Source organism: Dysidea avara, chromosome 5 (assembly GCF_963678975.1).
Source record: "Dysidea avara chromosome 5, odDysAvar1.4, whole genome shotgun sequence".
Classification (NCBI taxonomy): domain Eukaryota; kingdom Metazoa; phylum Porifera; class Demospongiae; order Dictyoceratida; family Dysideidae; genus Dysidea; species Dysidea avara.
Genome location: NC_089276.1, coordinates 22,530,622 through 22,557,937, shown reverse-complemented (window position 1 = coordinate 22,557,937; position 27,316 = coordinate 22,530,622). Strand labels below are relative to the sequence as shown.

General features: G+C 37.8%; 2 protein-coding genes across 2 annotated transcripts; one reads left to right on the top strand and one right to left on the bottom strand.

Moving 5' to 3' along the window:
• Positions 1-1,146: 1,146 nt before the first annotated feature.
• On the bottom strand, positions 1,147-17,036 carry LOC136255326 (coiled-coil domain-containing protein 93-like). The gene is made up of 19 exons (XM_066048062.1): positions 16,884-17,036; positions 16,719-16,832; positions 9,708-9,802; positions 9,098-9,365; positions 8,831-8,928; positions 8,502-8,532; positions 8,346-8,453; positions 8,170-8,214; positions 7,892-7,978; positions 7,684-7,800; positions 7,437-7,573; positions 4,887-4,968; positions 4,705-4,779; positions 4,473-4,653; positions 1,808-1,890; positions 1,714-1,751; positions 1,527-1,611; positions 1,362-1,475; positions 1,147-1,305 (listed from the first exon to the last, which is right to left on the bottom strand). Exons 1-19 carry the CDS (start codon positions 16,971-16,973, stop codon positions 1,249-1,251), a joined length of 1,905 nt encoding a protein of 634 aa, XP_065904134.1. The 5' UTR covers positions 16,974-17,036; the 3' UTR covers positions 1,147-1,248.
• Positions 17,023-27,047, top strand: LOC136255328 (plasminogen receptor (KT)-like). The gene is made up of 4 exons (XM_066048064.1): positions 17,023-17,247; positions 17,292-17,422; positions 23,771-23,880; positions 26,811-27,047. Exons 1-4 carry the CDS (start codon positions 17,158-17,160, stop codon positions 26,918-26,920), a joined length of 441 nt encoding a protein of 146 aa, XP_065904136.1. The 5' UTR covers positions 17,023-17,157; the 3' UTR covers positions 26,921-27,047.
• The last annotated feature ends 269 nt before the right edge of the window (positions 27,048-27,316 follow it).

Genomic DNA, 27,316 nt, shown 5'->3' with positions numbered 1-27,316 from the left:
TTTGAGCTACTAGCATGGTATTAAAGTATTTTCTGCTCAGAATTATACTACTTTAGGGTTGAGAAATATTTTGATTTGTGACATGCAGCATTGAGGTTTTATATGAATATTGAAAATTATAACTACACAGTTTGGAAAGTCTGTAATATCAATATGAATGCTTGTTTTTACTGAGAATTACTTTACAAACAAGTGTTCTTGATAAGAAGTTATAGAACTTTGCGTGGGCGAGATCAAAGGAAAAAGTGTACTTTAAATTTCTTAAACTACACTCTCAGCCGGCCAACTGCTTCATCGACCACAAAGAGTGCTTTATTGGTGCAATAAAGCACTCTTTGTGGGCAATAAAGCACAGTTGCCCATGTGCCTTAGTGTAGGCTAATAGCCTACGGGGCTCACGCCAATACGACTAATCACCCAAGCCGGTGAAGGCTGATAGCCTCGCCGCGCTGAGTGATCAATCACCCCAACCAATACGAGTTCCACCACTGGATTGCTTTTATAGACATACCAAAATGCTTCGATGATGGGTGGGAGAAGGTAACGTTGCTGTTACGTTTGTTAATGTAAACGGACAAGTCCTGGAGATATCACGGAAATACTTCACCATGTGACTCACAATAGAATCGATTGTGGGTTGTGAGCAAAACCTGCCAAAATACGCGATGAACGTCTACTATGCCAAACTATGGTGAAATAAGTGTGAGTTACTTTGTTAAACTAGTTTGTGTGCGTTCAGGCTGCTACTAGTTCGTGCGCGTTCAGGCTGCTACTAGTTCGTGCAACGCTTGTTAATTACGAGCCCTAGTGTATGGTGAAGCTACACGACTAGAAAGTTCCATAAATCATTTAAAGCATAGCCTTGCTCGTGCTATATGAAAAATAAAGTACTCGGCCGCGCGCCTCGTACAGCACTCGCGGCTATACTTTAACATATACTTAAAGTATTGCCCTACCCTACACCACTGATGTAGCCATCACATGAGAACTGATTGCTTGACTATCAAGTCACACATCAGGAGTATGAAGGTCACGAGTTCATTGCACTATCAGCTCCTTCATCATATGTACATGGTCAAACCAAGTTTCTATGGCAACATTGTGAATCAGATACAGAAAGCCTTTATACCAGTAGTTGCACACATGTTAACACCATTACAAAATAGGTTGGAAATTAAACACTCAATATGGTAAAATATTACCCACTCTAATATTGCATGTTTACCACAAAGAAAACATTATAGTAGCCTATTGTGCACGTTTTGCTTTCAGTTTAGCAGTGTATATTTCATTCTTTCTACATTCCTATAAAACAAGTTACTCGGTGTAACAATAGTACACACTTAATATATTCTACTCACATCTTGGAAATCTTTAACAGTCTTGTAATAGTTTCGTTGTTTTTCTACCAGCTCAAGGTATACATCATTGGAACTGTCTCGCTGCATTTTCTCATCTTGTCGACGACGGTTAAGCTATATGAGAACATCATCTAATAACCAGCTAGGCAACTGTTAAATACCAACCCTTTCTTTGTCTTTCTTAATTCCATCCAAGATCTGTTCCACTTGTTTCAAGAACAAATCTTTGTTCTTTTCTGAATTCATTGCCCTGTAATGATTGGCATGCAGTTAGGTCATGTATTACGGTAATTTACATGAACAATAAATGTACATGCACGCACGCACACACAACACACACACATGTACGCACATGTCAAAGTTCTCATGAATTTGAGTTAAGATTCCAAACTGTGAGAATAGCAAAATATAAATTATTAATTCAGTTCTTACACATGTACACTGACCTCTTTCTCCATGAATGCTTTCTGATCCTCCAGAGTGTTATAAAGTGTAAAGAACTGACGTGTTTCAGTTAGGGTGGATGCCACTAGCAGTTTAACACCACAATAATTACAAAGTTACTAGCTAAAGTTTATGTGATACAATGTAGCACAGTCAACTGTTTCAAGATTAAAAACCACTATACAAGTGTTACAGAGACAACACGGCAAAAGTTGACTAAGACCTTAACTTCACTGATATGTTTTTTGGTAGACTTGCTCAGACTCACTACTGTGGATTTTCTGTCCGTATGAACATTGCATACTATTGCTTGAAATGCATATTACATATATCACATGGATTATGTAATAGTTATACCATAGCTGCGAGAGATTTTGCTGATATATATACACCCAAAGCCTGAGGGCCGCAGGCCCGAGGGCTGTGGGTGTATATGTTAGCAAAATCCCAAGCAGCCATGGCACAAGTGATATATATCACTTGGGGTGCACTCACCTAATAGGTGAAAAAACAAACTATCCATTGGTCCATTTCTTTTATAGAGTAGCCACAACAAATCGATCATGGGTTTACTACGTTATCCAAACGTTTTCTCCTTTAGCATGCACAGAACATTTGATTGTGGGTTTGTTCAGTATGAGTGATGGCCAACCACATGCTGAAGTTGTCAGCAAGTCTCTTTCTTATACGGACGAGTTTGAGGCCAGGAATTACGAAGGAAGGAGCAAAGAAGTTCTGTTTAGGTATTCCTGGGTGGTGTACTTGCTGTGAGGAGCCAATGGAGAAAGATTCTAAACGGGCACCCAAATCTCTCATCAAACGAAGGTTTCAAATGAGAATTGCAAGAGATCGAAAGAGTCCAATAGCGAGTACAATGAGGAAGAAGTGGAAACATCCGAAGATAGATTTTCGTTTGATGTCACCTGCGAAGAGCTACAATGAAGAATACTGAGTGGGCACTGAAGAATTTTGAAGAATGGAGAGTAGCAAGAAATCGGAGATATTCTTCAGAACAGTGCCCTCCTGAAGTGTTGGCTTCCAAGAATTTCGAAGAAATATGCGAGTGGCTTTGCAAATATGTTGCAGAAACACGTAAGGCTGACGGCAGTCAATACACTCCTAGGAGTTTAAAAATGCTATTATCAGCAATTCAAAGGCACTTACGGAAAATTAACCCAAAAATACAAATCAATATATTCCAGGATCCAGTGTTTCGGCCTCTAAAAAATGTATGTGATTCTGTGTTCAGGCGACTACACAGTAGTGGAATTGGCACTGAGACAAAAACTACCCCTGTGTTGTCTAAAAGTGATGAGGATGTGCTATGGGATAGTGGTGTGATCATCCTACTGGTTTATTAAATGCTGTGTTTTTCTACAATGGAAAAAACTTTTGTCTCAGGGGAGGTTTAGAACACAGAAGCTTGAAATTATCTCAAATCAAAAGACAAATGGATAATGTCAATGGTAAGGTGGTTGCGTGCTATGTTTACACTGAACGCGGATCAAAAAACAACCAAGGTGGATTTGCCTCACTTAATCAAACAAATAAAGTGGTTAGGCAATATGAAGTTGATAAAGAAAGATGCCATGTGAAGATACTGGATAGGTATTTACGAGTATTGCCTCATGAGCTGGTAACAGTTCCATGTCTAGTAGTCTATTACCTGCAACAACAGCACCAACGTTTATACTAAATGGTTGTACATTTACAGGATGCTCTGTTGCATTTTCTGGCCAGGCACTGCATCAATCAGCCAGTAAGGAAGAGCAACGTATTTGTGATGAAACACTGCAAGGTATTGACTATGATGAAATATTTGATGATTAATCATTATGGACTTTTCCCTTTTTTTTCTTCTTATACATAGAATTTAGGCGTTTGTTATTTGTAATAGAAATTTTACCTTAGAGATCATACTGCTGTACAGTTTGTATTAAAATTAAATCCCACAATTGCTTCACAGAGACTTTAAAACGTCATTAATACGTTATTGTGCTTCAACACATAATGTTAAAAAACCTGTGATTGTGGGATGGAGTTTATATTGTTATCATTTTTGTACTAAGTTAAGCCAACTACCTTCGCTATTGGGACAGTAAGTAAGTTATTATATTAAGTTAAGTACTTAGGACTGTAAGTTACTAACCTATTTCAGCGTAGCAGTAGTAGTTTTGCCATTCTGTGGTCTGTTCAAAGGCTGATACGCGGTGGGTAGAAATACGCATCCACGATCACCCAAACACTTATTTTGTGTCTTCATTATCCTTTACTAACAACCAACTAATCTATCTTTGAAAATATATTAAGCTTAGCAACCACTATAAAAACAAATCCCACAATACAAAGCTCTATGTCGCTCAATATAATGAGTCAAAGCATATTGTTTCTTTGAACTGACTGGGCATCAAAGTCATGGGCAAAACCACTTTCCCATGATATTGCCCAGGCAATATTCCAGTTAGACACCGAGCGGCGCCTTTGAACGCCCACACTAAAGTGGTATATAATGCAATACACAATACTCAGTATGCGATACACAGTGTGCAATGTTTAAATGGACAGAAATTCACAGTATGTTTAGCCATCCAGTATTCTGTAACTGTATATAAAATACTTTGATCCCCACTATGAAGTATCTTGACAACTAAACACAGCAACACATACCTTGTCCATACAACTCAATAAACCTCCTCTGATACTGAGTGAGTTCAGTTCGTGATGGGACCTCATCAATCTTTCTTTGTAGGAGGGCAATCTCACGATTTTTACGAGCAAGCAGCAATCGTATCTTCTGCAGTTTCTCCTTATCAGCTTCTAATTGTTTACTAATAGCAGTCAATCTCTCCTACAGGATAACATTACTAAGTACGAAATCAAACAAGATGAGAGCTCTGACCTTTTCTTCACTGTCTTCATCTCCCTCTCCACTTTGTAGTTTAGAAATGGCTATCTTTAGCCTCTCCATCTCCTCCTAATGTAACAAAGAAATACAACTTTAAATCATGATCACTGGAATACACATACAATAGTGGCTGAACAAAATATCACAAACAGTAATCACGTTTTGCTGTGTTATACCTTGCAATGTGCTTTAAACTGGTGTTCTTGTTTCTTCAGGTTCTCATTCATACCCACCAGTGCTCTCAGTTGCTTCAGGACACTGTAACATAATAATATGATTATGTGAACTAGCAAATACTATACATTAGTATACAAGTATAAGGAAAAAAATAGGGAATTTTAAGTTTGATTAGGGATCATAGAAAAAAAAGTAGGGAAACATTTTTTTTCTATGATTCCTAATTGAACTTAAAATTCCTAATTTTTCCTTATACTTGTTTGTTTACTTTTGGTAACATTATTAAGACTGGTGAACCAGGGAATATCGCATCAAAAGAAAGGATGGTGCCAGAGTTTATGTGTTCATCTGAACTCTCGTCCCAGTTATCAATTACTGACTTGTAAAGTAAACATTACACTTTGCTTTCAACTATGTTCAGCCCGTTACAGAGCGTTACAAATGAAGAACAGTATTGCAGGCTTGGGGTCAAATACATGAGTATTTGTATTTAGCTGTATTTAAATACTATTTTTAAGTATTTGTATTTTAAAGTTTTGAAACAACATGTATTTGTATTTAAATACTTTGTGTAAAAACTTAAAATACTTTCTGCAAAATACTTCAAATACTTTGCTTCTGAAATTTCTGAACACACAGAGGAAGACTCTGAACCTCCAGCCAAGAAAATGAAAACCTTTTTCAATGATTTAATAAATCATTCTGACTTTGCAACTGCTGATACTTCCAAGCATTTAAACACGATTATTGAAGAGTACTTACTTTCACCCTGCATACCACAAGAAGAAGACCTACCTGCATTCTCAGCACCCGTAGAAAGACTATTTAGCATTGCAGGTAAATTCTTTCGCCCTGATCGATGCCATTTAACTGATAAACAATTTGAGGAACATATGTTTATAAGATATGTATTCAATAAGTTAAGTAGCTAGCTAGTTACTAAGCTATTATGAGTGGTCAGTTGCCTTTACCATGCACTTGAAATTTTATTATAACAATATTAAAACAAGCGTGTACTATTGGGTGGTTGCACTAGTAACGTGTAGTTCAGATCAAAGTACAGAAGGATTTTAAGAGTATTTAAATGCTTTTAAAAGTATTTGTATTTTAAATACATCCTGGGTATAAGTACAGTATTTGTATTTCATACTTTCAGAGTATTTGTACTTAATTACTTTTCAAAGTATTTGACCCCAAGCCTGAAATTTGGTAGCTCCTCTGCAATCAACCCAGCAGCCATGGAAAACAGACGATTCCCATTTACAAAGTAGGGAAGCCATGCATGGTGCTGCTGCAAATTGACACCTTCGGCTGTATGATGATACATATATTGTATGCAACACTTTCACACTTCAGATCAAAGGAGCCGCCCAGCTAGGTAGCCCTGCTAGCTGGGCTACATACGAAATGTAGCAGGCCCTGCTAGCTGGGCTACATAAGAAATGTAGCAGGGCTACAACTACGCTGTTTTGACATATAAGGAAGATCAGGGGTGAATGTGGTAATTGCAACTATTATGCAATACTTTGAAGTTGTATTTAAAACCTTAAATTTATCAAATCAATCAGTTTAAAAGCCTTTGAACTTGAAGTTAATTCATGTATTTGAGAGTACTTTTGATGTACTTGAAAGTGCTTTTAATGTGGTTTGGTAAAGTGCTTTTAATGTGGTTTGGTATAGTTTCAAAATTGTTTCAACTATAGCACTAGCACTTACTATGCAAGGTTTTCAAAATGTATAAGAAACCTATATCACCAAGAGATAGTTTTATTGTGGGATTCAGTTCGTCTCAATTGAGAGCCACAGTAGACTCAATTGTCATAATGTAAAGTGCATCTTGCCTATATAGGTTTTATATACATTTTAGCAGTTTTTAAAAGAAAGAAACACTTAACAACACAAATAGGCAAATCAAAGGAATTATTCCTTTGATCTGCCCAAATCAAAGGGATTATTTCTTTGATCTACCCATGCAAAGTGTTACATATTATCTGTAACACGGAGCATTCGGGCTTTGCCTGAAATGTATTCCCTCTGCCCTCGGGCAGTCGGGCATACATATCAGGCAAAGCCCTCATTCCCGTGTTACAACTATTACATGTACTGCAGTATGCCAAAAGGCACATCTTGGGATAAAGTGACGCTGAACAGTGAAAAAATCAAGCCTGAAGCCTTAGCTGTTATCAAGTTATGCTTGTCTGAAGGCATCAGGCAGTTGGTCAGTCAGTAAAAATTCCAATATATATGTGCAGGTATCTATTGAAAGCATTAATTTTATGGTTGTACTGAAGGCAATTTTGGGCTTGATTATACCTAACCAGTACTGCCAAGGCACCAGGATTGTCTGGTTTTTGGGTGATAATTTGGCCAGAAAAGCCCAAGCCTCCATGATCCCTAATACACAGTACTGTACTGTATGATTAGCTCCATCACGTATTATTGCAAAGTAGTACAGAGGCTGATGTGGATACGCCACATGTATACAACTCCTACATGTACATACAGTACCTTATGGTACCCCATACAATATATAGTAACCCACTGCACACCTCTTGTTTTCTTCAGTTTCCAGTTCTTTTAGTTTCTGCATTTCCTCTGCAATCTTCTGCTGATAAGCTTGTACCTCAGCCATCCTCTGTTGTGCCTCACTATACTCCTTGTGCCAATTGCTGTACTTGGTCTCAACCTGAACAGTAATACAATACATACAGTAAACAGAGGGAGGAGTAACTTTATGACTTGTAACTTACAACATCCTATACAGATACTACAAACATACAGTACAATGAATATAACCTCTTCCTTCTCTTTCTCTTTTGCTCCTATTTGCTTCTGTAGTGTAGTGACCATTCTCTGGTGTGCTTGGGCTCCTGATGGCTTGTCCTCTTTGTCACCAGTAGAACGACCAACCCTCTGTTGAATAAAACACCAAGACATTACATTGGAATATTAAATTTCCTTGTCACACACAATAAACACAAAATGACATCCACTCCTATTGTACCTTCTCCTCATACTCCATTGCCATCTGTTGTATTTCAGCTGATTGTAACCCCATGATTGAACCAACTGCTGATGATGACAAAGTTCCCTAGAGTATACATAACACAGTAACAGATGGTGCATGATAGAAAGGCACTCACTCAAGTCAGTACACACACTTAATACACATACATGCATATGAACATGAAAAATTGCACACAGACACACACATGCGCACGAGCACGAGCACACGCACATACACAGATGCTACAAACAAGCACATGAACATGGATATGTTACCTCTGCAGTTTCAGCCATCTCTTCCATGAGAGTGTTGATACGTTTCTATACAAAATAAAATTGTAATGTACATTGTAATAATAAATTACGTATAATCACAGCAGTTAATCCACATTACTGTCAATACATGGATTATCATGTAGTGTACTATACATATTTAATATCACATGTTTAACCTCTTCAGCAATCCTTTCTGCTTCAGCCTCTTGTGCCGCCTTATCGTCATCCGCTCCTTTACCAAGCCTAGCAGCCATAGCCTTCTTCTTAGCTGCTTTAGCACTTTCCTGTGTTAACAGGCATCATCACTACAGTGAGTACTAACCTCCACCTACCTGGGTGACTGATCTTGATAACCCATAACGTCTACAAGAAATAATAAATGACAAGTATAGCTTTTATAAAGGCATTACTTTCAGACCACCTACTCTAATAAAACACACATCTACAAAGTACTCTAATTGAACAGTCAATATCACAGTTCTGGTATATAGCTGAGTGTGGCACAGAGGAATATTATATGTGATCTTGTAAAATCAGGCTGAAAAACAGGTATGAAAGAACTGGCACTGATAAGAAACATTCATTGGTCATACCAAATAATTCACACAAAATTTCATACAAAACCACAATGTTCCTTCAAAGATAACCACCTATACCATACCTGCCATATTCCAGTAGTGTCATACTGACTTGTGTCTCCTCATCAGCTTCATTGGCCGAGTCTGGCTTCTTGAACTTTCTTTTAGGTTGGTATGCTTGCTGTGACAGACAAAAACAAGTAACATACAAGCAGAAAAAATGTACTATGTAGTGAGATCCTAAAAGGCTACACATATACAACCCTGTAGTAAGAACCCCTAGTTGGTACACACATATTAGTCCACAAACTCTATTACTGTAATGTTATTATATAAACACTAACACACACCTTCAGTCCAGTCATTGTTCCTGTTGCATTATCCTTGCGTGACTCAAACTCTAGTTCATCAGGAGTGGTATGGAACTTGGAGTACTGGGAGACAGAGTAGGAACGAATGTAGTCCCCAAACTCTTCTCTGGTCTCAATGGCTCTCTTCACCAGCCATTGGATCACTGGAAATATGTGGATGAAGTCAAGACCCTGGATCTGGTGAGGGTCAAGTCGATGAGGACACTTCATACGAGGCAACACCACTACTATCTTCTCAGTTAGTGCACTACAGCAATGATAAGTGTTCGTGGTAGTAGCAAGTGATATGCATTTCTAGCCATCTAAAATAATATATCATTTATCAATCATTACAATCAAGATAATTATGGTCATTACACAGGCCTAACATATGCATGGCTAAATTTTCATCCGTGACATAACACCACAACAACAAATATAAATAAAGTAACGCCACTATTATGAATGGATATTTTTCATAGGAATAGGTTGCACATCTATATGTACAAACATATACATATGTACGTACATATACACACATACACACACACAAATTATAGTGAAACACTAATTCTAATGGGATTACACGTACAACACAGTAATAACATACATCTTCTGTCCAATACTGGAGTTCTCCTGGAATAGCAGATCCACATCAACATCAAAATTGCTAGCCTCAATACACCAAGTCATCCCACCTACCACCTGTGAATGTATGTATGTGACTCTTAAACAGCAAGACAGTTAATATATATATACCACCATAACACCCACACTACCTTCTAACCTACAGTAGGTACAACACGGTATGGCTTAAAGTAAAATTGAAGTGTGAATCAGTTGAGCCATGCTGAACTGCTCACCAAGGGAGTTGCAGGTTGACCCAGGCTAGGATACAATGTGAACGCATTCAACTCTACAATAATTTGCTTCTGTTGGCCACACAATGAGTATCTGTTACACTCGAATAAGTTTTCTACAACATGTGTACACTCTGTACCACAAGATGTTCAGGAAGACTCCTAACCATTTTGTTCTACTGACATCAGCAAAATGGGCGCCCTATTGGCATACAGTAATACGATTTAGTAGTTTTATTAAGTGGCATAACAAAGAATAGCTGAATGTGGATGTTCCAGCTCAAAACTTGGAACAGCCCATAGTGTGAACAAGAGATGACTGGAGTAGGGGTAAATACGTAGCAAAAAAAATGTACTAAAAACGGACTTCAATGACCTTGATACATAACCTTGATTCACATAGGAAACAATATGCTACATTCATCTGCACTGCACATATGAAGCAAACCCTAGTGAGTAAAATACAATTCATCAAGTACTTGTATGTACCATGGCTAGGAAAAGACTTGGGAGAGAAAAAAGATTTGGGGGGGGGGGGGGGGGGAGAGGACAAGGGGTAATGATGACATGATGTGCAGTGTTGGGGCATTTACTATTTAAAAGTAACTAATTACATATTACTTGCAACTGAACTATTTAGTTACAGTTACATATCACCCATTTTAATTTTTAAAAAGTAACCATAATAATATTACATATTATATTACTTTGTGTCCACAACCTTCCTGCCAAAATGTACATGTCGTGTACATGTATTTTGTTTGATCAGCAGGGTTGTTGGTGTATTTGAGACTTTCATTTAAACTTTTGCTTAACATTTTTGGGAAGGGGGGGAGGAGTTTGTCAAGGAGGCAAAGTGCCCCCCTTAAATGAAGCCATGCATGGACAAAACAAATATGTGCCAAAACATCATCCTACAGAACCAAGTTGCTATACCCTGGACACAGGGGTTACTATTCAGTGGACTAGACTACTGGACTGGAACACTGGACTGGACTACTGGACTGGACTACTGGACTGACATATTTTTGATTTTTGCACATTCTATGGTTGGATTTATGGAGTCTTGCCAGTAAGTACCCTTAGGGCACCTGCAGCCCACTTCTAAACGCTGAAGACGAACAATGGAATATGCGAAAACTGTCTCTTATCTTGATAATTTCGCTACTGTTCATTATGCCACTATACAACACTTATTTCTTACCCTGGTGTGTAATGCTGCAGGCAGTGCAGGGAATTGATTGTGACAGCAATAGTTAATCAGCAATCAACTAGCCAGTAGACGGTATCCTTCGAGTTATATCCTTAGAGCAAGCTTGAGGAGCAAGCAAGCTAGTCTCGCTGCTAGATTTCTGTCTCAGTGCAGGGGCTTATCAATTAAAGATTATAAGTAGCCATACTGAAAAATCTCTAATTGGTAAGCCCCTGCACTGAACTAGAGGCAAGTCTAGAGGTCTGGCCATGCTGGCGAGACTAGCTTGCTCCTCAAGCTTGCTCTAAGGATATCTTGAAAGATATTGTCTACTGGCTAGTTGATTGCTGGTTAACTATTGCTGTCATATTCAATTACTACATACCAGGGTAAGGAATAAGTGTTGTATAGTGGCATAATAAACAGCAGCGAAAATATTAAGAGACAGTTTTCACGTATTCCACTGTTCGTCTTCAGCATTTAGAAGTGGGCTGCAGGTACCCTAAGGGTGCTTACTAGCAAGACACTATAAATCCAACCATAGAATGCGCAAAAACCCCCCTGGACAGTGGACACTGCTATCTCATCACATCTTGCAATGGATTCACTAAACACCACTGCTGCATAAGATCACTTGTCAAGGGACACTTGAGGTTTGTTGATTTGGCAGGGCCTGCATCTTTGTGGTATTTCAGTTTCATATACCTATGTACACACATAAAATATTTCTTGTTCCTGGAATTGCAAAAGAATGTCTGAGGCTATAGCAATATAAACTGCCATACAACAAAATCACCCCACTTTATACTGATACTGAAGAAGGCAGTAGTATGGAAGAAGGCAATTCTAATACTGCTAAAAGAATTACAGTTGATATTGTTGTATCATTTATTGGTATAGCAGTGGAAGTTATTTCATTGGGATGTACACTATCGTTTGGATCTGACTATGATGAAACTAATTCAAACTTGCCATATGTTTCTTTCATTTTAATGGCTTGTGCTTTGTGTGGACAAGTGTTTGGATGCTTTGTAGCTGGTACGCTGTCCAAAGGGACTACAGAAGCTGCTAAGTGTAATGAAGATCTTGCACTTTTTCTGTTTTTTTTTTGTGGGATTGGTATTTTATCCGTACCTGGTTTGGGGCTGTTTCAATTCATAGCAGGAATTCTGATGTCCATAGTTACTGCTAATAATGCTGCAGCAAATGTTCAGGCATTCGGTGGATTTATCGCAGCAACAAACTTCATTGCTATGATATTAAGAGTTGTGTACGGCTTTTATGTGTATCTTCCCGCTTGCCAACACATGAATGATCACTGACTGCTAACACAAAAGTCATGACTCGTGACATGTGCATACATTGAACTTGCTTAGTATAGTAAGTGTATTGTCAATAATAATATGCACAACACTTGTGTGGTTTAAAATCTAAACAGTAAATAATAAGATTGTGTACGCAGTAGAGGATGGATGGACTACACTGAATATGCCATCACGAATCTTTCAAGTCAAAACAGCCTTGGTACACTCTTGTTATTGATTGTTACGTATTTGGGGCATGAGGATGTGAAAAGTGATCTGAAGGAAAACTTGTAAATACAGCTTATTGTATAATTGTACAACAGATTTTAAGTGCATATATATATTTGCAAACTAAAGCAGGGTTGTCAACATTTCTGATAGAAAAGTACTACCAAAATATAATAACGGGAGAGTGTCTAATGCTCAACAGGCCTGTATAAAATGACCATCCCAGGTATCATATTCCTTTGTAGGTTCGAAGACTGCAATAAATGTAATGACCAAATGAAACTGACAGTTGACTGTTAAAGCAATACTATGATGGCAGTTCCAATGAGCGATGGAAGAGTTAGTGAGAAAATCATCTTCACTATGACTCCTTCAAGAATCTGCCCAAAGTACAGTATAACAGGAAAGACTCACTGAGTGGCACAAAGACAGAATTATAGCTACTTCCAGTAGCATTAAATTTCATCCTTGTCATTTTTGTCTGACGCTTCGGCCTAGGGTTGAACCAGTCACATCGTGCACTTCCACCTGTATTTCATTGTCACTTCTCCTTGTAGTTCTTGTCTGATGCTTTATTCTTCTTCTTAGGCTCTAGCTATTTTGTGTAGTACCAAGGGCTGTTCATCAAGCTTCTTTCCTTGACATGCTTGATTGAACACTTTGTCATCAGTGGATTCAGGCATGCAGTAAGTGCTGTTTGCAGCACTATCAAGTTTAAAAACAGAAAAAAAATATACAAAAAGATTCTTACTATTTCTTAGACACAATTCTATTTGTGAGAACATAACTTCTGTATGCACAGAACAAAACGTTACTACTAGTGAGAACTTAAGTGTACCAAGTATTGGTATTGGATTGCCCTAAACATGAGGTTAAAGTCCTCACAGTAAACACATGTTATATGGTGTACAATACTAAACTACAGCATGATGTATCCATCTTGACATATACAGTTCATACCATTTCTGAGTTTCCATTTATCTATCAAGGAATGGACCACCAAATTTTCAGTGTTAAGTAGTTTTGGAATTAAAGCACTTAACAATGCTTTGCAATACCCTTACCGTATTTTGTGTTTTGTGTAATGTATGTGGTTATGTTGTGAACATGCATGCATGCTTTATTATTACCACAATATGAGCTCTTGGAATTGAATTCATAAGTTCTTTGAAAACACACAAGTAAACAATTAACCAAATGAGGAGGGACCCCAAGTCAGACTAACTTCCCCTCACATACACATACTGTAACAACTGAGTTGCTATTTTTCTAATCAAAGTCCTTTAGATGTTATATGGCCAACCATTCCAATAATGAAGAACAAGCCAGGTACAAACAAAGTATACTAAAACAAGTTGATGTTGTGCCACTTGTAAAAACCAGGCGCCATGCAGCTAGCTAACTCGTCTGCAACTATATATTACGATTTTATAATAGGTTTTTGGTTGCACAATAACTATAGCAATAATACATTAATTCTCGGATTTTGTAATGAATGAAATTTTTGTAATTCTTCAATTATGTTGCTATGGACTGCTAAGGAAGCGCTTGCTAAACAAACCACTTTTACAACATATTACGCACAGAAGTATCTTTACAGTTTGACTATCATGTTTTTTCTCACAAATTCTCTCGACAAAGCCTCGAAGTTGCTCTTCATTTTCGTTCGCGTATGTAGGGGATACACCCCCTTTCTAACTCAAAAGGATAGGCTATTACTGGTAGTCTATGAGGCCTGCACAGTTGTTTTTCAGTTGATAAACGCCTGTAAAACCCGAAGGGAAGGTAATTCCCAAAGTCTGAGTAACAGTATGACAAATGGTATAACAATATTGTTTATTGTGAGACTATACCTTTTGTTTTAACAACCATCACTTACTTTGAAAGTTCTTTAGTGTTCAGTGTTATATTGTATGATCATTATCAAGATAATATCGTTCATTGAGATAAATAGGCTTTTATTATCGGAATTTACTGAGATATAGGTTTTTTCATTATCGCACAAGCCTAGACCATAGCACATCAATAAAAAGTACTGAAACAAGCTGGAGTAGTGCATGATATTAAAGCACAGTAAAACAATAAGAAGTGTTATATCCTTACTGTGCATTCCCATTATGGCATCTTGTGCACAGTAGGAATATAACACTTCTTATTGTTGTACTGTGATTTAATATCGTGCACTAATCCAGTACTTTTTATCGATGTGCTATGGTCCCTACTCTAGTTGAAAATTCCTAATTTTTTTGTGTACCTGTTTGTTAACTTTTTAGTAAAATAGAATTATTGTGACTGGTGAACCCACGCATACTGCATTGAAAGAAAAAAAGGCACCACATGCCCCAGCTATCAATTATCGTCTGACAAGTGAAGTATCCATTACACTTTGATGTCAGCAATGTTCAACCCTTTACACAGCATTACGAATCAAGACAAGGAAGCGTAATTCAAACTAAGCACATTAACCATAAATTATGCACAGAAGTATCTTCTCAACTGTTTTATAGTCTGCCTATCATGTTTTCTGATATTAATTGTTGAGAAAGTCTCGAGCTCAAGGCTGCCCTTCATTTCCATTGACATAAGTATACGGGACATGCCCCCCTCACCTCAAAGAATTTCATTATTTTTGGAAGTCTATGAGGCTAGATACGCCATTTTTGGTTGTTTTTACACATACTGTAGTGAAAGGCGTTAATGACATGTGCTTCACCTGTATTTCAAACCAGCATGAATTAATCGTCTTAAACTAAAGCTTACTTGTCAGGAAGCTTAACACAGGAATTATGTGTTCTCATGTACAGGTTACAAAGTTTTGTTCATGTAGGTGCAAAGGCAAACAAATAATTATACAAATATATACACACACACATTTTTCAGAAAATTTTAGTAAACCAGATACGAACCTGGTTTAATATAAACAGAACCAATCAAGATGTATTATCAGAAAGTCAACCGTCAAAACTGAATATTCATCTTAACCAGCTTTTACCGAGGGGTTCGAAACTCCTTTGAAATCTCGTACGCGACATTGGAAATCTCAAGAAATCTTGAAATCCTAAGCATCTTTGTTATCATATATTTTAGGTTACATTAGCAATCTATGATGCAATGTTATGTAACATCCAGATTCAACAGATATTTTCCGTATTACTTTTCACCAATCTCGAACTGCTCTTGCATTGTAGCTATGATGATGATTCATTTATTTGTTCCTGTAAGAGTAGTTTCCTGCTACTGGGTTAGTAAAGTAGCCTTGAAAGTGGCCACTCCACCAGGTACAATGGCAGGTACCGCAGTCGAGTGTAGTAACAGGTACACGAACCGAGATTCACACTTACCAGCTGTGAGTGAGTCCATTAAGTAATACTCTTAGCTATAGCAAGAAGTTTGGGCTGAAATCCCAGCAAGCTACACATGCCCTTAGACGGCCATCTAGCACTACTAAGGCAACTCCACATAAATTCTGTTTCCCGTCCTGGACTCAGGCATATTTGCATGCAGGTGGGCGGTCCATTTTCATTATTTCATTATACTATTCAAGCCATTATTTGCCTGGCACAACATAAAAAGCTGCATAAAAGCATGTTTAAGCTTGTTCTTTCCTAAATTGCAAAATAGCACAAAGGTGAAGTCTGTGACTGCTGACACATGAGCTGACACTGGAGTCTGTCAGTATGCAAGAATAACCGGAAAACAATGGAAGAATATGGAATAATGGAATGATTTAGAGCTGACAGTAACCAAATGCGGACGGTGGATGGGAAACAGAAAATTTATTTGGAGTGGCCTAAACTAGAAACACACAGTCGACTCTAGAGGACTGACAACAGCCGAGAGGATGGCATATATACACCTACACAAACAATACTGAGCATGTGGACCCCTCAGCTTTGATTGTGGTCACAGATCATAGCACAGTGCATATTGGAGTGACACCCCCTTGATGATGTACAATGCTAACACAACATGTGATGATAGTAGATGGACTTGACTTTTGATTCAGGGTAAAGCAATGTACACACAGTACACTATACCTTGTCAAAAGGACTAAGTCCCTTAATACGAGCCCTGAAGTATCCAGCTGCCAACAAAAGTTCAATGATCTCCTCAAACTTCTTGTTCTGTTCCTCATCCTCCCTCACGTCGAACTGAAACCATCAAGGACTAGTAACGTGGTCACGTGAACAGCACCAGCTCACCTCTTGTACGTTCCCATCAACATCAACATCCACTCTACTCTTAAACCTGTTGACTGCTCGTCGCTTCTCTGCCTCGGCGAATATCGACATCGTCGCAAATTAAAGAAGCAAAGTCGGTGTAGACACGTGACAAGAATTTTGCGTTTTATACGCGCTATGTATAGGAAGTGACCTTGTTTTCGCGCAGTGTTTTCCCCCTAGTGAACGTACCGTTACAATCTCACAGTAAATCTGTCTTAAAGGTTTAGACTATTGTAGAAACTACAGGAGAAACATGGGGATGATCATGAGCGGTATGAAAGAGACGATGGAAGAAAACCTAAAGAAGCAACAAGAGTTTATGCTACACAATCAAAGAGTTATGGTACGTATTTAATAATACAACACGAGTCACTACACTTACACTAGATGGAGAGACAGATACAGATGCAGTTGTTGATGCGTGAGAGGATGATTGCTCAACAACTGGCCAGATCACGTGATATGTGCTACTGGTTTGGTGGATTCTATGTCACAGCAGCTACAGGAATGTTGGCAGGGTGAGAGTGGTGTTAGTAGAGTGGAACCTCTAAACAATGGACACTTTGAAGTCATGCTTGCATGTTCTTTATGGAGCAAAGAAATTGAGTGTCTACACCAAATACCAGCCTCTTCAAGGTGCTAGAATGATGCAACATAATCCATTACATCATTCTAACTCCTACGAAGCAGTAATGCAAGTCGCTGGTATTGGTGTCTAACATGGTCAGCCAGTAGTGAAAAGGTAACTATGCCTCATATCACTGCTTTGCTAAGTCAGTGAAGAATTTACAAAAGGCTATTCCGCTCAAAATTTACCTGCCTTTTGAAGAGCCAGGCGATTACTGTGGTTGACTGGTGATACATGCTGTTTACTTTAGTGGCACCAACAAGTATTGCATCATTTGAGTAAGTGAAACATATTGAAATTTGCAAAGTTCCTGGAGTAAATTATTTGTACAGTTGTGTTGGTGTACCAGACGAGTAGTCTATCTCCAGTTGAAATTAAACTACCACAATTAGGCTCAATGGATTGCTCCACCCTGCTCGTGTATGATAAAAGAATTGAAAGCAGAGTCATATGCAAACGTTATAATCCCACTTGTCATGACAACGCATCCCATTTTCTGGGAAAGTAAGACACCATTACCTGCCTTAGCACTGGTATTAAAAAAGATTATGTAGCTATAGATTCTAGGTTGTTGACATTATTTCAGTGGTTAACAAATTCTTGCATGCATAGTGATATCTAATTAACTGTTGTGGTAGTCTCTTAGTACTAAGAGACTTCTGTTGGAGTATGTCTTTTGTTAATTAATAAAACTTTTGTTTTAATTGAACTTTAAAGCATTGCTCACATACCATTTTTAATGGTAAAGTTATAAGAATAAACTACCAATTAAGCACTGCCCTGGAGACTAAATACGTATAGCATTTAGGAAGTGTACACTACATTGTACCAGAAATGTAGCATGAATAGCAACAGACTGACAACATAGGGAAGAAATACAGTGGAACCTCTCTTAACAGACACCCCTCAATGGTGGACAGCCTCTTTAAAACGGACAATTAATAAAGTCCCGAATGCAACTTCCAATACTTGTGTGTATTAATGCTCCCTCAATAGCGGACACCTCTCTATTCTGTAAACTGGACACTGCACAACTCCCAGACATGGCAAGCACTACAGTACAACACCTTACTAATGGTGGACACAAGTAACTAAAGTTTGTTGCCAGTTAAAACAATCAATCGAACTAACATCATTTAGGCCACTCCAAGTCATACCTTAGTTTCTGGTCACTCCCTAGCCAACAAAGGATGCGGGCGGGTGGATGATCAGGACTATAGATCCTTACATATAGTCATATACACCAGTAATGTATACTGTGATGACACATTATAGTACTATTTTATATAGCAGATTCATGTTGATTTTATTTTTAGTCAAGGTTAACGAGCAGCATAAGTAGTTATGCTTCTGCAAGAAATGCACTAGGAAAATTGTTGATGGCTAGCTACATTGCTTTAAAACAACCGAACACAACAACGTATAGCTAAGCACTATAGGAAATGTCTTGCCCATCTAGCTTTCCAAATGAAATGCTTCAATAACTAGCTAGCTATGTCAGGAAAGTATTACTGTGATTTTTTTTGTTCAAATAATCCGAAATGAAATTACACATTAGAAATGCTTCATTCAATTGTGAAGTATTAGTGATTCCAGCCTTCTATTCTGAATCAGTAAACCTCGAGAAAAGTAACTGTCAAAGTTTTGAGTCATTGAGTGCTCCAGGCTAGAATGCTTTTCAGTGATCATGTGGGAAAGTTGATGTTTTAATTAAGGGACTTACCAATCTTGCACCATAAAATTCTAGTCATGGAAAAGTTGAAGTTTGAGTTCACCAAATTAATGTTACCAGCTTTCTGTACCAGTGTTCAGTAATAAGGAAGTTGAAGTTTATAATCTCTAGACTAATCATGAGAGGACCACATTTGAATTTGAAATTTAAAGCTATGGCTTAATCAAAGTCAGGCTAGGTATGGATTTTTTCAAACCCCTTCTAGGTATTTGTCCCATTTCACTTTAGTCAAGCGATGTTCGCTTAGGTTCCCTGGCTTGTGGTAAACATCTCGTACAGGCTTTGCCTCCAGTGTTCACCCTTCGGTGCCTAACTGGTAAAGCAGAGAAAAACAAAACAAAAAAACAAAACAAACAGCCTATCTGACGCTATAAAGGTGGCGCTGAACCGATTAAGGGCAGCCGCACAAAGTTAATTGTACAGCATGTTTGTGGTAATGCGCGAACAAACGTGGAAATTCATAGACCACAGCGAAGCGTCTCAGTTGACTAACAGAACAAGCCCTGTCAGACTGCCCAACTACTTTTGTTGATACAACTAACGTTATTCACACTTTAAAACTATAAGCTTGTCACAACTCTGGTTAATTCACTGGCGAACGGCACCAGCTGCTGTCGCATGATTACTGTTATACGGACCGCGCCCTGATTGGCCACGCCATCTCCTTTCTCGCTAAATAACTTCAAAATTATGCACCACAGACCATCAAAATTTGGTATAGGCATTGGGTAAGCGATACTCTACAATAGTACGCTTCGAATTTTCGCGATTCGGATTTGATGGAGTTGTTAGCCAATGTTGTAGCCCAGGGGTGTGTGTTTTCACTACTTTCCATGTTGTTATCAGTGAAAAAGAAAGCGTAGAATAGTTCTAAAAGGTGAGAAATGGTTGGAACCAAAGTGGCTTAGTGCTAGGTTGTTCATTGGCCAAGTTATTTAAAAAATTGGGTAAAGACTTCAGAGTTTTATAGGCGAAAAATGAAGGCGTGTTATTTCATGAAACTTTGTATGCTAAACTAAAGCATCCCAGGCTATCACAACAGCTTTTAAGGCGTAGATTAAGCTGTACACTAACAAAGTTTTGGGTCACCCTAAAATAGCTCATTAAGCGCGTGGGTTGAAACAAATTGTTTTGTGCGGCTGGACTTAATCGGTTCAGCGCCACCTTAAATTAGTGGTTAATGCTACTCAAATTACTTTGGTTACTGGTAATGGACATTAATAACTATATAATCAAAGACAAAACTAGTCAAAAACATTTTATTAGTGCGATATGTATACCTAACTGCAGTTAAGGATAGTACGACTACCCTGTTAGAATCCCTGACTGCTCTATTAGAGTATCTCGATCTTTGAATCAGTGTCTTGCTGGGTCACATGCACTTAAGCAATATTAATAATAGTCCTCATAAACTGGAGTTTCAGGTTTTCCATGCTGGCGGGTGACCAGAAACTAAGGTTTGACTTGATGTGGCCTTAGCTAATGCAGAAAGCCACCGTCTCTGGCTACAAAGTACAAGACAAAGTGCTGAAGTTACGAGAAGCCATATGAATACGTATACACTACTGCTGTTAATGTTCTTACCCAGGTCTTCTGAAAATAGTAGCTGGTGCACTTTAAGAATAAACTGCACTACAGAATAAACTAATAATTTGTATAGCCAACCATTTTTACATCTAATGAAATGTGGAGTAATCCGGACAAGTCGTGCATGTATAAAATTTTTGTGGTGCGTATTTGTCTGAATAGTGTAGTAGAGGCTACACACCATAGGTAACCCATGCTCAATAACATCATTTCTGTTGCTAATAAACTGATCATATCTGGTTCACATGGTACCACATAACCCATCTTGCTCCATCACTTGGTCTAGTCTCGTGCATTAAAACTGATTATATTAAATTTTAGAAAACCCCTTAAATAAGGACACCTCCATATAAAGGACATATTTCATTTCCCTAATGGTGTCCGTCTTAGAGGGGTTCCACTGTATGTAGCTAATTAATTCTTCTCTAGGTTCACATAATTACCTATTTTTATACACTGCATCTCAGCTTAAACTTTCTTTAAATGTTCCACGACAGTCCTCCAACTTGAGCTACTGACTCGACACATGAATATTCTAATAAATTGGTGTGGTCGCATGTTGTCTCTTGTGAATGGAGTTTCTTGTATACTAATTAATAGTGTGAAGGGTAAACTGCAACTCCAACCGTTATTGAGCACATATTCAATGCATGCATATGGGTTGTCCGTTAGCCATTACAAAAAAGGGTCCGTTTTCAGAGGTAATATACTATAGGCAATGAAACTGTGGTGGGGACCATGGCATAGTAAGACGGTCCGTAATTAGGTGTCCAGTGTCCATTAATAGAGGTTCTACTGTATATTAGGTAAGATAAGATATAACTACTCAGACACAAAAAGGTATAGTCTAGCTCTGGGGTCTGGAAATTTTTGTATTTTAGATACTCTCAGATTGCTTGTGGTATACAAGTACGTATAATATCGGGAAAAATTAGAAATTTTAAGTTCGATTAGGAACCATTAGAATAAAAGTAGGGAAACAAGAGAGGTTGCCGATATACTAGTGGACGTTGTTAATCCCTATTTCAGCCTATGCCCATGATTGAATTAGGGATTAAATGTCCACTAGTATATCTGGAGGTGTAGGCAACCTCCCTTGTTTCCCTACTTTTATTTCTATGATCCCTAATTGAACTTAAAATTCCTAATTTTCCTTATACTTGTTTGTTTACTTTTTTTGTAACATTATTATGACTGGTGAACCCACGCATACCGTATTAAAATAAAGGATGGCACAACCTGAAATTATGGTCAGACATCTGCCATTTTCCGACCATTTCTGGCTAATGTCTGAAAACTTTTTGAAAGTTTTAGTACTGTACTATTGAGTATGTCCGACCAAATAGCAGGATTTGTCGAATCATTTTCAAAACATAATTTTGAGATGGTACCAGAATTAATGTTTTGTCTGAACGCACGCCCCAGGTATCAATTACTGACTCAAAAGTGAAGTAGCTATTACACTTTGCTATCAGCTATGTTTACCCTGTTATACAGTGCTATAAATGAAGAACGTAGGAGAAGCACCTCTGCAATCAATCCAGTCACCAAGAAAAATACGGATGATTTGTGTAGTCTTGTACCCAGACCCTATTTCCTTGTGGGTGGCGTTTACCAGTTGGAGATCGTAAGTGCTCTCCCCCCCCCCCCCCCCCCTCAAAAAGGGTCTGGTTGTTTGCCCATATCATTTTTGTTCTGAAAAATCAACAACTTCTATTGAATGTTAATTGGTGTTAACCAAAGCCTTTTGTGGCATGAGGAACAGAACGCATTGTACACTTTTCAACCAGACCCTCTCCGAGGAGGGCACTTATATTCTCCAATCGATAAGCACCACCCCCAAGGAAATAAGGTCTGGGTACAAGACTACAATAACTTGAACGGTGGCCATTACTGTATATCAGAACTGGGCTTTTCCAGACAATAATATTGAAAGCCAGCCTCAATTTCCCTTCCTGACAACTTGGCAGTATTGGTTAGGTACAGTCAAGCCCAAAAATGTCTTCAGACCAACCCCAAAGTTTCTATTGGAATTTTATAAGTTTTCTACTCAACAGAATTTTATTCTGACTAACTAACTAACTGATGTATAAGTCGACAATGGATATAGCTACGGGCTTGATTTTTTCACTGTTCAACATCACTTTGTCCCGAGGTGTGCCTTTTCGTCAACCGCATTATGTACAATGCATACATCATGGACAGACTTGCTCCTTTGTGTTCCAATACTCTTTGCTGACAATGCCAGCAAGGTGTCGATTTGCGATAGCGCGATGCGGCTTCCCTGTGGCTGTGTTGGTATCTCATCAGTATTTTTCATAGCAACTAGATTGATTGCAGAGACGCTTTTCATACTCTTCTTCATTTGTAACGCTGTGTAGTGGACTGAAACAGTGGCATGCACTTATTTATTAGGATATTTACAAAATACGTGTACTCATGCATAATAGTAGTGATGGAGGTAGCATAGATTTATTCTTTTGTTGTAGTCCAGTCTGTGAGACTGGTCCATAAAACACATTAAGCAGTTCAAACTAGTTAACTAGCAAACAATAAATTCACTCAAGTTACAGTGAAATAGTATACAAGGTCTTTAATTTTTTTGCTGTAGTAAGATATAAAAAAGACAGACAAAAGGCAATCCCCAAAGCTGGCTGCAGTCTTGGGGCTTGCATATACACAGATACAGCATAAATGACAAAAGAGTTAAGTTGTGAAAAGATTGCAGTCTTTAATGAGTTAATTAATTAATGTGAAGGTGATGTGATGTGATGTTATGTGTGAATTTATATAATGAAGGGTGGTGGTGAAGTCAATACATTTTGATAATCTGGTAACGTTTGTACTTCTTGCCCTATATACGTACATGTTAGTCTCAGTATATGTCAGTGATATCATTGTACTTATCTACCACTTCAGGTTCGCAAGATCAAGACGTCCAGGAATTATTTTACCTATAGTTCCACTCTCATTCATCATGGCCTACCAGCTAGACCTGGCATTTGGTAATAAGATGGAGAGGATTGTTGGTACGTAAATTGTTGTTAAGGTGTCACGTGGTGAATAAGTAAAAATAAAATTATATTTATTGTATAGCTTGAAAGATGTATCTTGAAATATGAGTGAAATATTCATATCTGTTTGGTAGCATGCTTCATGCTTGAAGCATGCAGTCATCCACCACTAATTTTAAATGTGCAAGTTCTAAGGGAAAAGCATGTTTTAGTTTTCATACAGTGCCAAAGTGTGCTATATTTTCTACCAATTTATGTTTTATTTTCTTTTGTGTGGCAATAAAACACACTTTGGGTGAGTCACAACTATAAACACAACCCACAGAAACACTAGAATTACCAAAGCTGTCAACAACGGGTAAGTAGAATTCGAGGAAAACAGAAACGGGATGGGAACAGAAAGTGGGAAGAGGAACGACCCGCCTGATAAATGCAATATACAGCACAATGTTTCTTTGCAGCGTTGCTTGGATTCTTTTGCTAAAACAATCAAATACTCTAATAGAGCAGTCAAAAATGTTTTTTTAACTATCCCACCAGAGACCCATATTGATGTCCTATGAATTGATTGTCATAGATTAGATATATAGACTTAGTCAAGTCATCAATATTGAAAGTTTGAAACCATAAATTTAATAAAAATGTTCAGCTATTAAACAAATACTGATTAAAACCAAGATTCACCAAGTCCTCTATTTAACTGACAGAGCCTATTATAGGCTTCGAAAACTGTACCTACTGCTTCCAGATAAGAAGTCATAATATGATAGGAGTATGCATGCAGTACTGGTATGTTTATCAAATTTACTGAAGTGGCTTCAAAAGGCACTCACCATGGTAGTATTTAAAGCACTTGCGTGGACGAAGATCAAGAGTGCTATTATTTCCATACAGCATTGAAAGGAAATACAGTTCTATACAGCACTGTTGATCATTTTTTAAGTCGCCAGAAGTAGCCAAAATGACGCTATCTGTTTGTTTTATGACCAAATTTGTACTATATAGACACTTTCTGACTGTCTGATGGCTGAAAACAGATGTGGTTCGGGTCTACAAAATGAATGCTACAAACAAAGCTGAACAGAAGGCAGTTAAAGCACCGCCATGGTCTTGAGCAAAATACAGCACTCAGCTTTGCCTCGTGCTGTATTAGTCTCTCCCATGGCCTCATGCCATTTTTTTCCCAAACTACACTCATGGTGGTGCTTTAACTAGTATATAATGTCACGCACGTGATCATTCATGCTGGGTTGTTTTCAGAACATTCCTTACATAACTGTATTGCATAACTGTACTACATTTACCCAAGTGTACTGCCGTACTGTATATGGCCAATTCTCCACATAACTGTACTTTATGACTCATACAGTACAGGTGTGTAGCTAGTTGGTACTGTATGGAAAATACAATACTTGTTGGCGCTTTGATCCTCCCATGCAATATTGTATTAGACAACCCCTTGTTACACTCAGTAATTATGATAGTGCACAGTAAATAAATTATAGCAATTTTTAAATTTTTGTTGGACTAGCTTAGCTACATTTGTACTACAAACCATATCATCATTATGAATGTTGACTTGTTTCTGATGTAAAGTATTAGAAAAGTAAGCATATTCATGACAAGATAATGTTTTAAAGCAAGCAATGACGTCACTATCCGTAGGCTGTCTGGAAAGATTTCTTTTAAGACATGACTTACCTGGATAGTGGTGACTGGATTATCGCAGAGGCACTTCTTTTTCCCGTCTGTAGCGCTGTGTAATGGGCTGAACATAGCTGATCACTGTAAAGTGCTAATAATAATAATAGCTGAAAGCGAAGCGTAATGGCCACTGCACTTTCGAAGTAGTTTGTGATAGCTGGGGTGCGCATTCAGACGAAAACGTTAATTCTGGTGCCATCCTTTCTTTTGATGCGGTATGCATGGGTTCACCAGTCAAAGTATTGTTACAAAAAAAGTAAACAAACAAGAATTAGAAATTTTAAGTTTGATTAGGGATCATAGAAAAAAAAGTAGGAAAACAAGAGAGGTTGCTTACACCTCCAGATATACTAGTGAACATTTAATCCCTAATTCAATCTTGGTCTTAGTATAGACTGGATTACGGATTAAATGTTCGCTAGTTTATCTGGAGGTGTAGGCAACCTCCCTTGTTTCCCTTTTTTTTTTCTATGATTCCTAATCGAACTTAAAATTTCTAATTTTTCCTTAAACTTGTATTATTTACAACTGAACTATTTAGTTACAGTTACATATTACCCATAAAATAAAGTAACTATAATAATATTACATATTATATTACTTTGTGTCCACAGCCTTAATCTGTCACGTGTGAAACTATCACTTTATCACGTGACATGATTGCGTTGTTGGACATTGTGCAAATCTTGGTTATAAGCAAGAAGCTGGTGAATAAGCTTCATTCAGTAGGCTTCGTTACTTCATAGTGGCTAGGCGTTACTCAGTGGATTACTAACAAGATTAGTAACTTCGTTACTTAAAGTAATAATATTACGTAATATTAGATTCATTACAGTAACTTCATTATTTAGGTAACGTGTTACATTTGCAAGTAAATAACTTGAATTATATTATCTGTTTTTGGCAGAATATTTCGTTATATTGCTTCGTTACCACAAAAGTAATATAATTACGTAACGCGGTACTTGTAACACGTTACCCCCAACACTGGTGATTAGATTTGCTGTCATAGTGTTATTATGTTCTGTAGTTTTGCTTCTGACTTATAACCTGATCAAAGTGCTAATCCTTACAAGTCTGTGCTGTTTAGCACCTTTGGTTGTAAAAACTATTATCTTAGTTCAAAATAATCTGTTATCAGAGGTGAACACAATTAACTGATATAAACTACAAGTTGCTAAATAACATATACTGTATACCTTTATCTCATCCACGTATAAACTGATACTTGTGTTGTGTAGCTGAAGCAGATGAGATTCTCAAGAATGAGCCCGGTCTCCTAAAGCTACCTGGTGGTACCCTCACATTTGACAACGTTGAAGCAGCCAGGAAGAAGTCAGCTAGATCTTGATTATTATTATTATTATTATTATTATCTAATATATTAGATATGTAATTGTTTTGTTAACAATTTCAGTACATTGGATTTATACAAGTTGTAATAGATTCAATTTGATAAAACCACCCTTCGATTCTGCTGTTGTTTGTATTGTAGTAGAAAAGCATTTCATTCCACTGGCCTGGTGTCATGTTAGAACTGATTGACTATTGTGGTGTATGACATGTTAATCCAGTACAACAGAGTGTGATAACAATTTTCATCTCTGACATTACTAGCAGCACTGTTTTTGTAGAGGCACCAGAGGTCTGTTAATGGAGGCTGCAATGGTTAGCAAAGTATCGTGTTTGAGCTGCTGGAGCTATTTGTAGTTGCTCTATTGCTATCTTAGATACGTACACTTGTAGG

What these genes read in the sequence shown, in the direction of transcription:
- LOC136255326 (XM_066048062.1), bottom strand. Translation starts at nt 16,973, where the DNA reads ATGTCGATATTCGCCGAGGCAGAGAAGCGACGAGCAGTCAACAGGTTT. An exon ending in AAGAGAAAGAGAAGGAAGAG is followed by an intron (nt 7,574 to 7,683) that starts GTTATATTCATT and finishes ATTACTGTTCAG; the next exon opens with GTTGAGACCAAGTACAGCAA. An exon ending in TATTGAGTTGTATGGACAAG is followed by an intron (nt 1,891 to 4,472) that starts GTATGTGTTGCT and finishes TTAAACTGCTAG; the next exon opens with TGGCATCCACCCTAACTGAA.
- LOC136255328 (XM_066048064.1), top strand. Translation starts at nt 17,158, where the DNA reads ATGGGGATGATCATGAGCGGTATGAAAGAGACGATGGAAGAAAACCTA. An exon ending in TACACAATCAAAGAGTTATG is followed by an intron (nt 17,248 to 17,291) that starts GTACGTATTTAA and finishes CACTTACACTAG; the next exon opens with ATGGAGAGACAGATACAGAT. An exon ending in GCTACAGGAATGTTGGCAGG is followed by an intron (nt 17,423 to 23,770) that starts GTGAGAGTGGTG and finishes CTACCACTTCAG; the next exon opens with GTTCGCAAGATCAAGACGTC.